At 39.0% G+C, this 15,236-nt stretch overlaps 1 protein-coding gene across 4 annotated transcripts in view; it reads left to right on the forward strand.

The window, feature by feature from the left end:
* si:ch211-266g18.10 (axoneme-associated protein mst101(2)) overlaps positions 1-15,236 on the forward strand; it is a 176,266-nt gene that overhangs the window by 46,031 nt on the left and 114,999 nt on the right. For 3 of the 4 annotated variants that reach the window (XM_029766872.1, XM_029766873.1, XM_029766874.1), the window contains 3 exons: positions 4,600-4,701; positions 4,942-5,022; positions 6,243-6,326. The exons of the other annotated variant lie outside the window; for it this stretch is intronic. In XM_029766872.1, coding sequence (XP_029622732.1) covers positions 4,600-4,701; positions 4,942-5,022; positions 6,243-6,326 — 267 coding nt within the window. The remainder of the gene's footprint in view (positions 1-4,599; positions 4,702-4,941; positions 5,023-6,242; positions 6,327-15,236) is intronic. 4 annotated transcript variants of the gene reach the window in all.

Raw genomic sequence — 15,236 nt, forward strand, 5'->3', positions numbered from 1 at the left:
TATGTAAAATGTGTCAATGGTCTATCCGTTATACACCTTCATTGGCACTGTCTTTTTGTGTTTCTGTCATTGCTTTGATGGCATTGATTAAGTTACCACATTAACCTGTAGTGGTACTATCCATTTGTCCTCCAATACTGCATTTACCTGTGTCTGTTGAGTATTTTCTTTAACCATTTACACTCGTGGGAATTGGCCTGTGTGGATAGTGCTAAATTTAAATGTTACTTACAGAAATAATATGAAAAGCATATGCACAACCATGGTAGCAATTGAAAGGGAACAGTTTGGAGATTATGGGAAAATTATTAGACCAAAGGTGAGGACACAACAGTTCACCTGACTCAAGACTGAATCCAAACATTACACTGTTGATTTCATGTGCATTTTACAGTTACTGTACTTTTCAACGCATTTGTGGATACATTCAGTAACATGATAAGAATATACCTGGAAAATGTGGGGTAGGTGACACATAAGACAAATAAATTACAAGGGTTTCAGTGAGAGGACTAGCTGGTGTCTCCAAGTGGCCACACAACTCTCTAAAGTGTGCACAGTTCCTAAGTAATTTCAATGCACTTTTATGACTCAAAGAAGAGGCAACAGTAATTGTGTGATGGTGTGGATGCAGGGTTGTGTTCCAAACAAAACAACTACAAGTGTGCTTGCTCTAGTTCCTCAATGGCACAGCTCGGAGAGCTAAAAAAAAAGCACCTTATAGTTGATTAAATGGTCCATTGTAAATTGCAATCTGGGACAGGTAGGATCTTTTGAAAGCTTGTTCTATTGCCAACAGTTACAAAACACGATATTACAGTGTTAGGTTTTCACATTGCAATTGAGGGAAATGGATTATAATTTTGGTGCGCATAGTCATGTGTGCATTCAGTTGCCTATGTTTGTCATTGACTCATTCTGTTCAGAACAACCCAGGGTATGATGCCATGTCATCTTGTAACTGAACATAAAACATAGTGATCATAAACGTTGACAGTGTATATGACATGAGTTTTATGATAAGGAAATGTAAAGTGCACATTTGGTGCTTGGCTTGCTTTTATGAAATCAAAGCAGTATTTATTATAATCCTCAACTTCTCATATTTCAAAATACATAGAGTCCTCTTAATTTAGAGCATTTCCCTCACTCAGACAACAAAAAGTTGTCCAATTAGCGGGAGGGATAGGGGCATCTTCTTGTCATGCTAGGTCCTCAAGTTTAGAACAGCTGTCAGTTAAAACCCATACAGCGCTCTGAAACGCAGAGCCAGAGCTCTGACGTCATATACAGTATAGCATGTTACTATACAGCCACTGCGTTCCGATGTAGGCATTTATCAGTGCCCCAATGTGCCATTTTCAACCCATGTACGGGTACGAGTGTAAAGGGCTACAGGCCCAGTGCAGTCAAAAACGTGATTTTCCTGTGTTTTATATATATTTCCACACTATGAAGTTGGAATAATACTGTGAAATTGTGAAAATTATGATAATGCCCTTTTAGTGTAAGAGCTGTTTTTAAAGACTGCCTGAAATGTCAGCCTGTTTTGTCAGTAAATTGGTTAATAGGCCATAAGAAAGAGAGTTCCAAACCAGCTAGTTTTCCGTTTTCCCCTCCCTACTCAGACCACTCCCAGACAGTCCTAGCAACATTTTTGCTTGAAAATTGCTCTTTGTTAAGAAGCGATTTTGAATTTTTTGCAATTTTAATTGAAAACAATCACAGTAATTGTTACCAATAAATGATCATTGTTGAAATAGAAACGGTTTCATTAGACCTTTACCTGAATAGAAGCGCATTCTGTCACATGTAACCATACCCACATTCACATTTTCTCCTTTCTGTTTGCCCTTTGCAAAGCATTGCTTGGCAAAGTGATTTTTTCCTTAACATTTTGTGCATTGTTTACCAAAGGCAGAGCATTGCCTTGGCTGATGCTAAAGACCAAAGCGTTTGCAGCTAAATGTGCCTTCCTCCTGCTGTTTCGTCATTGTTGTCCACGTTTCTTTCCTTTTGATACAGCTCTGCCGGCCGCTTTTCTCATTGACTGCTGCTGCATTCAAAAGTCTTTGCATGCTACTGAGCTAGATCACTTCCATGTCATATTTTTACAACATCCTCTTAATTAATTTCAGTTTTCCTTAGTAGCCTTTCGCTGACTTTATTGTCATCGATACCAAATACACTCTGGTCACAAATCATTGGATATTTATGATCAGCTTCAGATCTGTGAAAAGACATCAAAAGTCTTTGATTGTTGCTGTATCAGTGAACAAAACATCACTCTCCTCCAGTTGTGTCATCTGCATTAGCAAACGCAAATGTGTTGAAGACTTTGATGACTTGTGGCCCTGCTATTGTCAGTAGAAACACTGTTTTCCTTGCATCTGTTTTTTTTCATCCTGATGGCTGCCATGTACTGCTGGAAATGCTGTTAGAAAGTTATCCAATTGCAGTCGACATTTTCCGTGAGTTGTAGCAATGTCGTATCAATGAGTCGTATCAATGTCGAGTCTTACAAAGTTAAACAGAGACTGGTACCAAAAAAAGTGCCTTCAGAAAGTATTCATACCCCTTGACTTATTCCACATTTTGTTGTGTTACAGCCTGAATTAAAAATTGATGAAATATAGTTGTTTTTGTCACCTATCTACATACAATAAACCATAATGACAAAGTGAAAACATGTTTTCAGAAATGTTACAAATGTATTGAAAATGAAATACAGAAATATCTCATTGACATACTGTAAATATTCACAACCCTGAGTCTGTTGGCAGAGATTACAGCTGTTTTTCTGGGCAATTCTCTAAGAGTTTAGCACACCTGGATTGTACAACATTTTCCCATTGTTCTTTTCAAAAGGCAAATGTATGTCAAACTGTAACTCGCTCACTCAGGAACATTCAATGTCTTCTTGGTAAGCAACTTGTGTTTTAGGTTATTGTCTTGCTGAAAGGTGAATTAATCACCTAGTGTTTGGTGGAAAGCAAACTGAACACGGTTTTCCTCTAGGAATTTGCCTGTGCTTAGCTCCATTCCATTTCATTTTTGTCATATAAAACTCCCCAGTCCTTAACAATTACAAGAATATCCATAACATGATACAGCCACCACTATGTTTGAAAATATGGAGTGGTAATCAGTAATGTTTTGTAGTGGATTTACTCCAAACATAACACTTTTTATTCAGGACAAAAAGTTAATTTCTTTACCACATTTTTTTTTCAATATTACTTTAGTGCTTTGTTGCAAACAGGATGCATGTTTTAGAATACTTTTTTTTTTCACTCTGTAAATTACTCCACAATTAGTATTGTGGAGTAATTATAATGTTGTTGATCCATCCTTAGTTTTCTCCTATCACAGCCATTAAACTGAGTAACTTTTTTAAAGGCATCATTGGCCTCGTGGTGAAATCCCTGAGCGGTTTCCTTCCCCTCTGACAACTGAGTTAGGAAGGACACCTGTTTCTTTATAGAGACTGAGTGTATTGATACACCATCCAAAGTGCAATTAATATCTTCACTATGCTCAAAGGGATAGTCAATGTCTTTTTTTTCTTGTTTTTTAACCAATCCACCAATAGGTGCCCTTTTTGCGAGGCACTGGAAAAACTGAGAGACCTTACAGATACGTATATGTGTGGGATAAAAAAGTAATGTTCAACACTATTATTGCACACAGAGTGAGTCCATGCAACTTATTATGTGACTTGTACATTTTTACTACTGAACTTATTTAGGCTTGCCATAACAATGGGGTTGAATAATTAGTGACTCCAGATATTTCAGCTTTTCATTTTTTATGAATTTGTAAAAAATTCCACTTTGAAATGATGGGGTATTGTGTGTAGGCCAGTGAAGAGAAATCTAAATGTAATCAATTTTAAATTTAAGGCTGTAATACAACAAATTGTAGAAAAAAAAGTTGAGTGTTGTGAATACTTTCTGAAGGCACTGTAATGTTCAGCAGGTTTCAATAAGAAAGCATACTCTTAATGAACAGCTAGCTTGTGCTATACATTTTTTATTTATCATTTATTAAAGTTTAGTGTTTACATGACCTTTCAACTGTTGTAAAGCACTGTTGTTGTTCAATACCAATTCTACCGCTCACACTTAGTGGTAGAATAACAAATTGCAAGATAACTGCATATCATTACAACTTTCTGTTCATATTTCATTGTAGTGAAATGATGAAGAACTTTCTAGTGACTATGCAAATGCATACAAAAACGTTGTCACCCCTTTCCCCAATATGTCATAACTTTTTTAAATTGAACCAGGCAAGTCAGTTAACAACAAATTCTTATTTACAATGACAATGACAGCCAAATTCAGGCAACACTGGGCCAATTGTGCACCCCCCTATGGGACTCCCAATCACAGCCGTTTGTGATACAGCCTGGATTCAAACCAGGGTGTCTGTAGTGACACCTCTCCACTGAGATGCAGTGCCTTAGACCGCTGCGGCATTCAGGAGCCATGACATTTACATAGAATCTGTATGATCTAGTGTCAAAAAGTTAACTTGAGAAGTTTCAGGGATCCAATGACAATGTTACTCAAAAATGTATGTTATCACTACATTTAGAAGAAGAGCCCAAAAAGAAGACTGCCAGAGAGGAGAAAGAGATGAAAAAGGAGACTAAACCTTTGAAGAAGAAAGTCATCCATGACTTTTTCAACAAGAACGGTATAGCCTACTTTGTTTATTCCTGTGAAATGTCAAATCTGTGGGGTTTGTAGGCTAAGTGATAAGTTATACAGTCAAAAGTAAAATGTCAAGCATGTGAGTTATGTATATTTGGGTAACTTTGGATTTAAAATATATCACATATTTTATGTTAGTGTACAATACATGACACAAATATTGTAATTTCTAGATAGAAACTGGAAAGTTTATTAACATGACTCAATCATGCTTTAATTAAAGTTGTGGTGGAACTCAAAAAGAAGGTGGACAAAAAGGTGAAGGAGACAAAGAAGGATGTTGAGTCAACTCTTTGGAAATCTGGTATGCCACTGTTATTCTTTGTTACATATCTTTGTAACCCCATTGAGCATGTCATTTAAAGCAGGAATGCGCAGGTCTTGTGTAGTGTTTTTACATCAAACGAAAACAAGGGCATTGAGCCCTGAGCTGCCTTGGACTGGCTTTCTGCGTAAGATTTTTTATTTTTTAAATTTAATTAACTTTTATTTAACTAGGCAAGTCAGTTAAGAACAAATTCTTATTTACAATGATGGCCAAGCCCGGACGACTCTGGGCCAATTGTGCACCGCCCTATTGAACTCCCAATCATGGCCGGATGTGATACAGCCTGGATTCAAACCAGGGACTGTAGTGTCACCTCTTGCACTGAGATGCAGTGCCTTAGACCGCTGTGCCACTCGGGAGCAAAAAAAACATATTTGCGTTAAATCCTGCCTACCCGAATGACCCTGCTGCCATGGCCCCAAACTTGCAAGCTAGCTAACTTTACAGCCACCAGAAACAAACACAGAGCAGACAAAGCCAACAAGCTAGATAATGTGTTTGCAGATAAACTGCCCTTGTAGCAGGGACAAAAGAAACAAGCATCATTCTCAGTTCTAAATCAACTCGATCCCCAAAAGATAAAAAGAAGCAAGAAAAACATGGTTCATACCCAAGCCGGATAAACATTGGAATGAATTTTACCTACCAGTCCATGAGAATGGACTGGTAGGTAAGTGTTACGTTAGCTGCTAACCTTAGTGTGCTCAATGTTCATGCTAGCTAACATGGCTACTTAGCTAGCTAGCTAACATCTTCTGTATTCTGATTGTTTTGTACTCAAAGGAATCTAACAATAGCATCATGTAGCTACACTGCATAAACCCCACAAGATGCCAAATGCCTTTCTTTTAACTAGCTAATGTTAGCTGGCTATAGCTATAGTTATAAAGCTCTAGTATAATTTACATGATAAACTGAACCCATTATCTGACACACAATAATACACAACTTAACGGTGGACTGCCAAGAAATGTAAAATGTTTTTTGAATGAAATGCCCCTTAAGAACATTAAACACATAAGTTAAGTTCCAGTGCTTCAATTTCCTGAGTGCTTTGCTGTGGAGTACAGTATCATGTTGCACCAAGTTTGATGTATTCTAACAACCCATGCAATGGCTTAGCATAGAAGAAGTAATTACTGACATGTGAAACTGAATGAATCCATTATCTAATATCGCATTGCCTTTATTTTCAGACGATGAATCCAAGAACCCTGTCAAGGTGGTGAAGACAGAAGAGTCCACCATGAAAAAAGAACATATTGATGTTAATAAAGAAGGTAATGGCTATTACGGGACAGGTAAAACTAGTCTGTTATTCGAAAAACAAAAAAATAAGGTCAATAACATTGGGAGATGTAACCCCTCAAATTCATAGACATTCATATTCATAGGACTGACAGTCCATGTCATACACCATTTTAACCTTTTTGAAGATGTACGTTGTTTAAATTCTTGTTGGTGGTAAACAATAAATACAGTATGTACATAAGTATTTATTCCATCCATTTACTTAGATTTGTGTGCATTAGGTAGTTGTTGTGGAATTGTTAGATTACTTGTTGATATTGCTGCACTGTCAGAACTAGAAGCACAAGCATTTTGCTACTTTCGCAATAACATCTGCTAACCATGTGTATGTGACCAATACAATTTCATTTGATGTGATGTGGGTAAATATCAGAAATGGAAAAGACTGTAGTTTCAAGATGCTAGTGGTTCAGCAAATGAAAAGTATTCTTTATACCGGTAAAACTTAATTTGATCTATAAGACATAACACAAGTAGCCTTGCACAAGCCAAGGCTTGTGTGAGTCGAAACGTCTGATGGGAGCAGGACAAAACAATGTAACCATTCTCAAATTCATAGACAGAGCTAAGGATGCAAGGACTGACCATCCATGATATCAAAATGATCGTTTTAACCATGTTTTGAGGCTATATAGTGTTTGTTTACATTTACTATGTTTACAAACATTGGAGTAAAACAAGCTTATATTTGGGGTCTGATGGGGTATGACAGTTGAACTAAGCTCAAAAGGAATTTACGAGTTAAACTCTGACACCCTCTGGTGGCATTTGATCAACAACGTATAATATTGTAAACTACCCTCCTACGAACACAATATTCACCGGTTTTTTTTCTTTTTTCTCCATGTTTGGGAATAAGAGATTTGAAAGTCTAGGTTTGAAATCAAATTTAGCCAAATACGGTTTCAGTGGTGGCGCTCTAAACATACACAAAATCCCATAGGAACACAGCTATATTAAAAGCGCAGGGCTTGTGCAACCTCTCATGCCTTCATTATTTTTGTCTTACAGGAATGATATACAGTGCCTGAATACTGATATACAGTATTCAGACCCCTTGACTTTTTCACATTTTGTTACGCTACAGTCTTATTCTAAAATTGATTAAATCGTTTTTTTCCCCTAATTAATCTACACAGAATACCCCATAATGACAAAGGAAAAACAGGTTTTTAGAAATGCTTGCTAATTTATAAAAAAACTGTAATATCACATTTACATAAGACTTCTTGGATATGACGCTACAAGTTTGGCACATCTGTATTTGTGGAGTTCTTCTCTGCAATTCTTCTCTGCAGATCCTCTCAAGCTCTGTCAGGTTGGATGGGGAGCGTAGCTGCACAGCTTTTTTCAGGTCTCTCCAGAGATGTTCGATCAGGTTCAAGTCCGGGATCTGATTGGGCCAATCAAGGACATTCAGAGACTTGTCCCGAAGGTGAACCTTCGCCCCAGTCTGAGGTCATGGTTTCCTCCAGACGTGACGCTTGGCATTCAGTCCAAAGAGTCCAATCTTGGTTTCATCAGAACAGAGAATCTTGTTTATCATGGACTGAGAGTGCTTTATGTGCCTTTTGGAAAACTCCAAGCGGGCTGTCATGTGACTTTTTCTGAGGAGTGGCTTCCATCTGGCCACTCTACCATAAAGGTCTGTTTGGATGAGTGCTGCAGAGATATTTGTCCTTCTGGAAGTTTCTCCCATCTTTACAGAGGAACTCTAGAGCTCTGTCAGAGTGACCATCGGGTTCTTGGTCATCTCCCTGACCAAGGACCTTCTCCCTCGGTTGCTCAGTTTGGCCGTATGGCCAGCTCTTGGAAGAGTCTTGATGGTTCTAAACTTCTACAATTTAAGATGGAAGCCGTAGTGTTCTTGTGGACCTTCAATGCTGCAGAAATATTTTGGTATCCTTCCCATGATCTGTGCCTTGACACAATCCTGTCTCAGAGCTCTACGGACAATTCATTCAACCTATTGCCTTTTTTTTGCTCTGACATACACTGCTGACATGCACTGCTATTTCACAGTGAAATAGCAGACTCAGCATGCTTATGGGGAAGGACATTCAACAAGCACAGCACTTACACAAATGACTGATGATTGGCTAAGAGAAATTGATGATGAAAAGGTTGTGGGGGCTTTTTTGTCAGACTTCAGTGTGACTTTTGACAATTTTCACCTAAAATTACATATTTTTTTGTAAATAAGACACAGACAGGTGAGGAAACTTCAAACTCATTTTCCCATTCACTTTTCCTATTGTAAGTGAATGATAGCGCATGTGGATGTTGTCGAACGTTGAAACTGAAACCTGTCGAACGTCGAAACTGAATCCTGAACTAAAGACCTCGGTTTAAAAGCTGACAGTGTTTTTATATACTTGTATTTTGAATCCTGCGGCTCTGTTGGGCTCAATTGCTGTAAGCGCTGCTATCTGTCCCGGGATCCTGCCAGATTCCGTATAGGGGGAGAAACGCGAAAGACCAGCTAGCCTAGCTGGCTCTGCGGGCTCAAATGGAGGCCACTATTGAACGTTTCTAACGTTGCAGGAGCTGCGTTTACTTTGTTCCGGGACAATGTGGACCACGTTGACTTTCAATGTAGCAACTGCTTGCTTGCGGAGGACTACAGGAGCAAAGTAGCATCTCTTAGCAAGCAAGTAGCACACCTACATGAGCTAATGGGGAACCCACACCCGCCTACTTTTTCTTTTTTTTCCACCCCAGTAGCTGGATGCCGCTCTGGTCTGGTGGAAGTTTCGCTGCCGTGTCGGCTCTTCATAGCTGACTGGCCGGTGCTAGGCAGGGTTCCATCCCCGAAGGGATCTCCTCCTTCCCTGGAGTGTGGAGCTGATCTCGACCCAACCAACCAGCCATGGAGGTACGTCACTCGCCGAGGAAGTTGAAGAAGGCATCCTCTGGCAACAGGGGTCTTCATGGAGATGTTGAACCCGGAACTGACACAGACCAGAAACAGCTTTGCCGCCCTGGATCCAGAGGTTCCGGCGCCTTCATCTGTGGTGGCTTCCCAATCAAGATCGCATCCGGAGGTACGTGCGTCTTTGTCCTCGGCTCTGTCTCCCTCTCTGGTGGCTTCTACCTCGGGTTCCTGACCGTGAGGCTGTCTGAAAGACCGGCCCATTCAACATCAACAGCTGTCATCATTGGCGAGATGGTGAGAAATGGTGGTGAGAAACATCTCGGTCCCCAAGGCAAAAACCCTGTGCTACACAGGAGCACAAGTACAGGACATAACAAGGCTGCTTCCGACTGTTCTACCACAGATGCCGGGAGCTGACTCTGTCGTAGTCCATGTTGGGTCAAACAATATCAGGAGGGCTAGTTCGGGAACATTTGAAAATGGAAGATTTGATTTTAGCATTAAAAGACTCCAAAAAACAGCCAATAATTTCAGGTCCAGTACCATCGTTGGGCCGCGGGTGTGAAAGATTCAGCAGACTGCTGGCATTACACATCTGGCTAAAATACTACTGTAGCTCTGCTGGAGTCACTTTTATTGATAACTTTGACACCTTCTGGAAACAGAAGATACTCTACAGGAATGACGGAGTCCATCCAAATCATCTTGGCTCCTGGACTCTGTCCACTCAAGGCTCAAGGCTGCGTTGAAACAATGACTGGTAAATGATCCAAGACCAGCTCAGTTAATCCCTAACATTGTGACAATGAGTTGTCATAATGCTGCATCCAATGTACATGATCTTAGGGGCATTGGCAAACACAATGTAAGTAATTTAATTTATGTTCCCCTAATTGCAAAATAAATACAAACGAAACATAACAAGATCCCACAAACTAAAGGTGGAATAAGGCTGCCTAAGTATGATCCCCAATCAGAGACAACAATACACAGCTGCTTCTGATTGGGAACCATACCAGGCCAACAAAGAAATAGAAAAACTAGATTGCCCACCCTAGTCACACCCTGACCTAACCAAATAGAGAATTAAAAGGATCTCTAAGGTCAGAGTGTGACAAGCTCACTCTGCACTATCAGCTCCAATGTAAATAACATGAGTAAGTCTACCTCTGATAAGCTTCCCAGTAAAACATTAAAAACAATCAAGCAACCCAGAAAAGTGCTAAAAAATTGCCCATATTAACATGTGTAGCCTAAGAAACAAGGTCCATGAAGTCAATAACTTGCTTGTAACAGATGACATTCATATTCTGATCTGTGAAACTCACTTAGATTATACCTTTGATGATACAGTGTGTCGTGTCTTTGGCATCATTAAAACTAAAGACTTATTTATCAAATAACTCTCTGTAATTATTATTACGCGATTAAACTGATTAATCATGTAACTATAATTAACTAGGAAGTCGGGGCACCAAGGAAAATATTCAGATTACAAAGTTATAATTTCCCTAATATAACTTTCAGATATTTTAATATCTGATCAATTAGTCTTCGAATTAATGAATTATTATTTACCTCACGTTAGTCTCATTCCAAACGTCGTAAATTGTTGGTTATCTGCACGAACACAGTCTTCATTATGAGTCATCCATACATCAATAGTCTTAAATCCTTTATTTACTAACTAAGTGATTGACAGAAATGCATAACAAACAGTATGTATGGTTACAAGGAAATGATAGGGGAATGTGCCCTAGTGGGCTAAACCGGCATGGCGGCTTGGTGGACAAAAGACTGAGGGGCGCGAAAGATAAAAGACACTACAAAGTTGATAATTATTACAATTGAAATGCTAACCCTTTGCACATGAACGCTCACTCATTCGGGAATAATTGCAATCAATATATATATTTACGCTCAGTGTGTCACGTGATCTCTGTTGGAATCATCCTTCTTTCTGTTGGAAGTTCATCCGCCCGTCTTTCGTGGTTAGAATGGATACTTCAGAGTCCCATTCAGAATTGTTGTATTAGATAGATGTTTCGGCGGTTGTCAGTCTTCGCGTTCAATGATACCGAATTCCTAGCTGCAGACTAGTAATTAATATCAAAGACTTGTTCTTATTCTGTCGGTATCGATAGTCTAAGAGTTTAACCACGTGGGATGGTTAAAAGATTCAGCAATCTACTTAAACCTTATTTCCCTCTGTGATAGAGGTACTGGTCTGGTCTCAAACCTTGGCCCTCTCGTAACTGATGTAAGCTCGGTCTGGTGATAGAAAACCCAGGTGGGGGTTTTATTCAGAACATAGAAAAGGGCTGCCCCATGACGCCAGATCAGAACTGTGCTCATGGGCGATCCTCTGACTCAGTTAAACTCCAAAGGGAATTGGAGTTTCCCTCATTAAACAGTCTAAAATCACATTACATAATTTCACAAATAGTTCCATCTTTACTCATTCATTCTATACAACAATTAGATGTAAGCCTCATAACTGAGACTTTTGTATCAACAGGATTATGGTAATGTGGCTGTATTGTCTCTCATGAGTTTCACAAAATTGTACCAAACGTGCCAGTTCGTAGGATTCTTCACTGATCTTTTATACCTTCTCCAGAACATGAATATTGTTCGGTTGTCAAGTTCTGTGAGGTGGAAGAAATTCCTTTGTTCTCTCTATGAAAACTCACGCTCTCTCTAAACTCTGGCCATGAGGAGAGGTTCTCCTCCAGGAATTTATGACCTCTCTGACAGAGCCTGGTGTAAGGAGTATAGAGAGGGAGAGGGGGATGGTGCTCGCTGTACCCAAAGAAGGCAATGAGCAATACATTGTTATAACATCTACCGAAAAGACAGAAATGTCAAAGGAGGCGGTGTTTCGGTCTATATTCAGAACCACATTCCTGTAAAGCTTAGAGACAATCTAATGTTAAATACTGCTGAAGTAATATGGCTGCTGGTTCATCTGCCTCACCTAAAGCCCATTCTTGTGGGAAGCTGCTATAGACCACCAAGTCAGTATCTGGATAATATGTGTGAAATGCTTGATAATGTATGTGATATCAACAGAGAAGTATATTTTCTATCAGGAAAAAAACTTCAAACTGTAAACAGTACATGCAACCTGGATCGGGTTGTCAGTCAACCTACCAGGGTAGTTACAAACAGCACAGGAATTAAGTCATGAACATATACTGATCACATTTTTACTGACGCTGCAGATATTTGCTTTAAAGCAATATCCAAATCCTAAGATGTAGTGATCACAATATAGTAGCCATATCTAGGAAAACCAAAGTTCAAAATGCTGGGTCTAATATAGTGTATAAGAGGTCATACAATACGTTTTGTAGTGATTGATATGTTGATGATGTAAAGAATATTTGCTGGTCTGTGGTGTGTAATGAGGAGCAACCAGGCGCTGCACTTGACGCATTTATGAAACTACTTATTCCAGTTATTAATAAGCACACACCCAATAAGAAAATTACTGTTAAAACTGTTAAATCCCCTTGGATTGATGAGGAATTGAAAAATTGCATGGGTGAGAGGAAGAGGCAGACGGAATGGCAATTAAGTCTGGCAGCCCAACTGATTGGCAAACGTAATGCAAATTAAGAAATCATGTGACTGAACTATATAAAATGAAACCACTATGAAACAAAGATAAATTATACAAAGAATGATAGTAAAAAGATTTGGGGCCCTTAAATGAAATTTTAGGGAAAATAGCCAACTCGGCTCCTTCATTTATCCTTCATCACAAAGCCCACTGATATTGCAAACTACTTTAATGACTTTTTCATTGGCAAGATAAGCAAACTTAGGGATGACACACCAGCAACAAACGCTGACATCCAAATACATATGACCAAATTATGAAAGACAAGAATTGTACTTTTGAATTCTGTAAAGTCAGTGTGGAAGAGGTGAAAAAATGATTGTTGTCTATCAACAATGAGAAGCCATCAGGGTCTGACAATCTAGATGGAAAATTACTGATGATAATAGCAGATGATATTGCCACTCCTATTTGCCACATCTTCAATTTAAGCCTACTAGAAAGTGTGTGCCCTCAGGCCTGGAGGGAAGCTAAAGTCATTCTGCTACCCAAGAATAGTAAAGCCCCCTTTACTGGCTCAAATAGCCGAACAATCAGCCTGTTACCAACCCTTAGTAAACTTCTGGAAAAAATTGTGTTTGACCAGATACAATGGTATTTTAAAGTAAACAAATTGACAACAGAATTTCAGCATGCTTATAGGGAAGGACACTCAACAAGCACAGATCTTACACAGATGACTGATGATTGGCTGAGAGAAATTGATGATAAAATGATTGTGGGGGCTGCTTGCTAGACTTCAGTGCAGTTTTTGACATTATTGATCATAGTCTGCTGCTGGAAAAACGTATGTGTTATGGCTTTACACCCCCTGCTATAATGTTCTTTAACGGAAGCCTATCAAATATAATCCAGTTAGAATCAGGAATTCCCCAGGTTATCTGTTTAGGCCCCTTGCTTTTTTTCTATTTTTACTAACGACATATCACTGACTTTGAGTAAAGCCAGAGTTTCTATGTATGCGGATGACTCAATGCTAAACATGTCAGCTACTACAGTGACTGAAATTACTGCAACACTCAACAAAGAGCTGCAGTTAGTTTCAGAGTGGGTGGCAAGGAATAAGTTAGCCCTAAATATTTCTAAAACTAACAGCATTGTATTTGGAACAAAACACTCACTAAACCCTAAACCTCAACTAAATCTTGTAATAAATAATGTGGAAATTGAGTTGAGATGACTAAACTGCTTGGAGTAACACTAGATTGTAAACTGTCATGGTCAAAACATATTGATGCAGTAGTAGCTAAGATGGGGAGTAGTCTTTCCATAATAAAGCGCTGCTCTGCCTTCTTAACTGCACTATCAACAAGGCAGGTCCTACAGACCCTAGTTTTGTCACACATTCAATACTTTTCAGTCATGTGGCCAGGTATCACAAAAAAGGACTTAGGAAATTACAATTGGCTCAGAACAGGGCAGCATGGCTGGCCCTTGGATGTACACAGAGAGCTAATATTAAATATGCATGCCAATCTCTCCTGGCTGAAAGTGGAGGAGTGATTGACTTCCTCACTACTTTTATTTATGAGAGGTATTGACATGTTGATTTCACCAAGCTGTCTGTCTAAACTACTGGCACACAGCTCGGACACCCATGTATACCCCACAAGACATGCCACAAGAGGTCTCTTCACAGTCCCCAAGTCCAGAACAGACTATGGGAGGCACACAGTACTACATAGAGCCATGACTACATGGAACTCTATTCCACATCAAGTAACTGATGCAAGCAATAAAAATATATTTAAAAAACAGATAAATAACACCTTATGGAACAGCGGGGACTGTGATGCAACACAAACATTGGCACATACACATACACACACACACACACACGCACATACAATAACATACGCACTATACATACACATGGACTTAGCACTGTAGATATGTGGTAATGGTGGAGTAGGGGCCTGAGGGCACACAGTGTGTTTTGAAATCTGTGAATGTATTTTAATGTTTTAAAATGGTATAAACTTGCCTTAATTTTGCTGGACTTCAGGAAGAGTAGCTGCAGAGTAGCTGCGGCTCAAAGTTTAACAGGTCATTTTCTTCAAAATGCTAAATGACTAAAATGTAAATGTATTCATTTAATTTAGATTTAGATTTATTAGCGTTAAGCCACAATCCTTAATTCATTTTTCAGTCAAACGACAGCCCTGCCACTTGCTAAAAAGCTGAGGAATTTGGCTGGAGAAATATATTCAAACATTTTGAAGCCATATATTGATAGTTTAAAAAAATATTGTTTACAGCCAATTGAGTTAAACATTTTCTGCATGAATTAATTGTTATGTATAATGAACTGAAATTACCATTAAACAGCAATACATATTGTAGATTGTAGATTGCTCAAACTTTCAAAGCTTATGTGAC

The sequence above is a fragment of the Salmo trutta genome, chromosome 12, assembly GCF_901001165.1.
Source record: "Salmo trutta chromosome 12, fSalTru1.1, whole genome shotgun sequence".
Lineage (NCBI taxonomy): Eukaryota > Metazoa > Chordata > Actinopteri > Salmoniformes > Salmonidae > Salmo > Salmo trutta.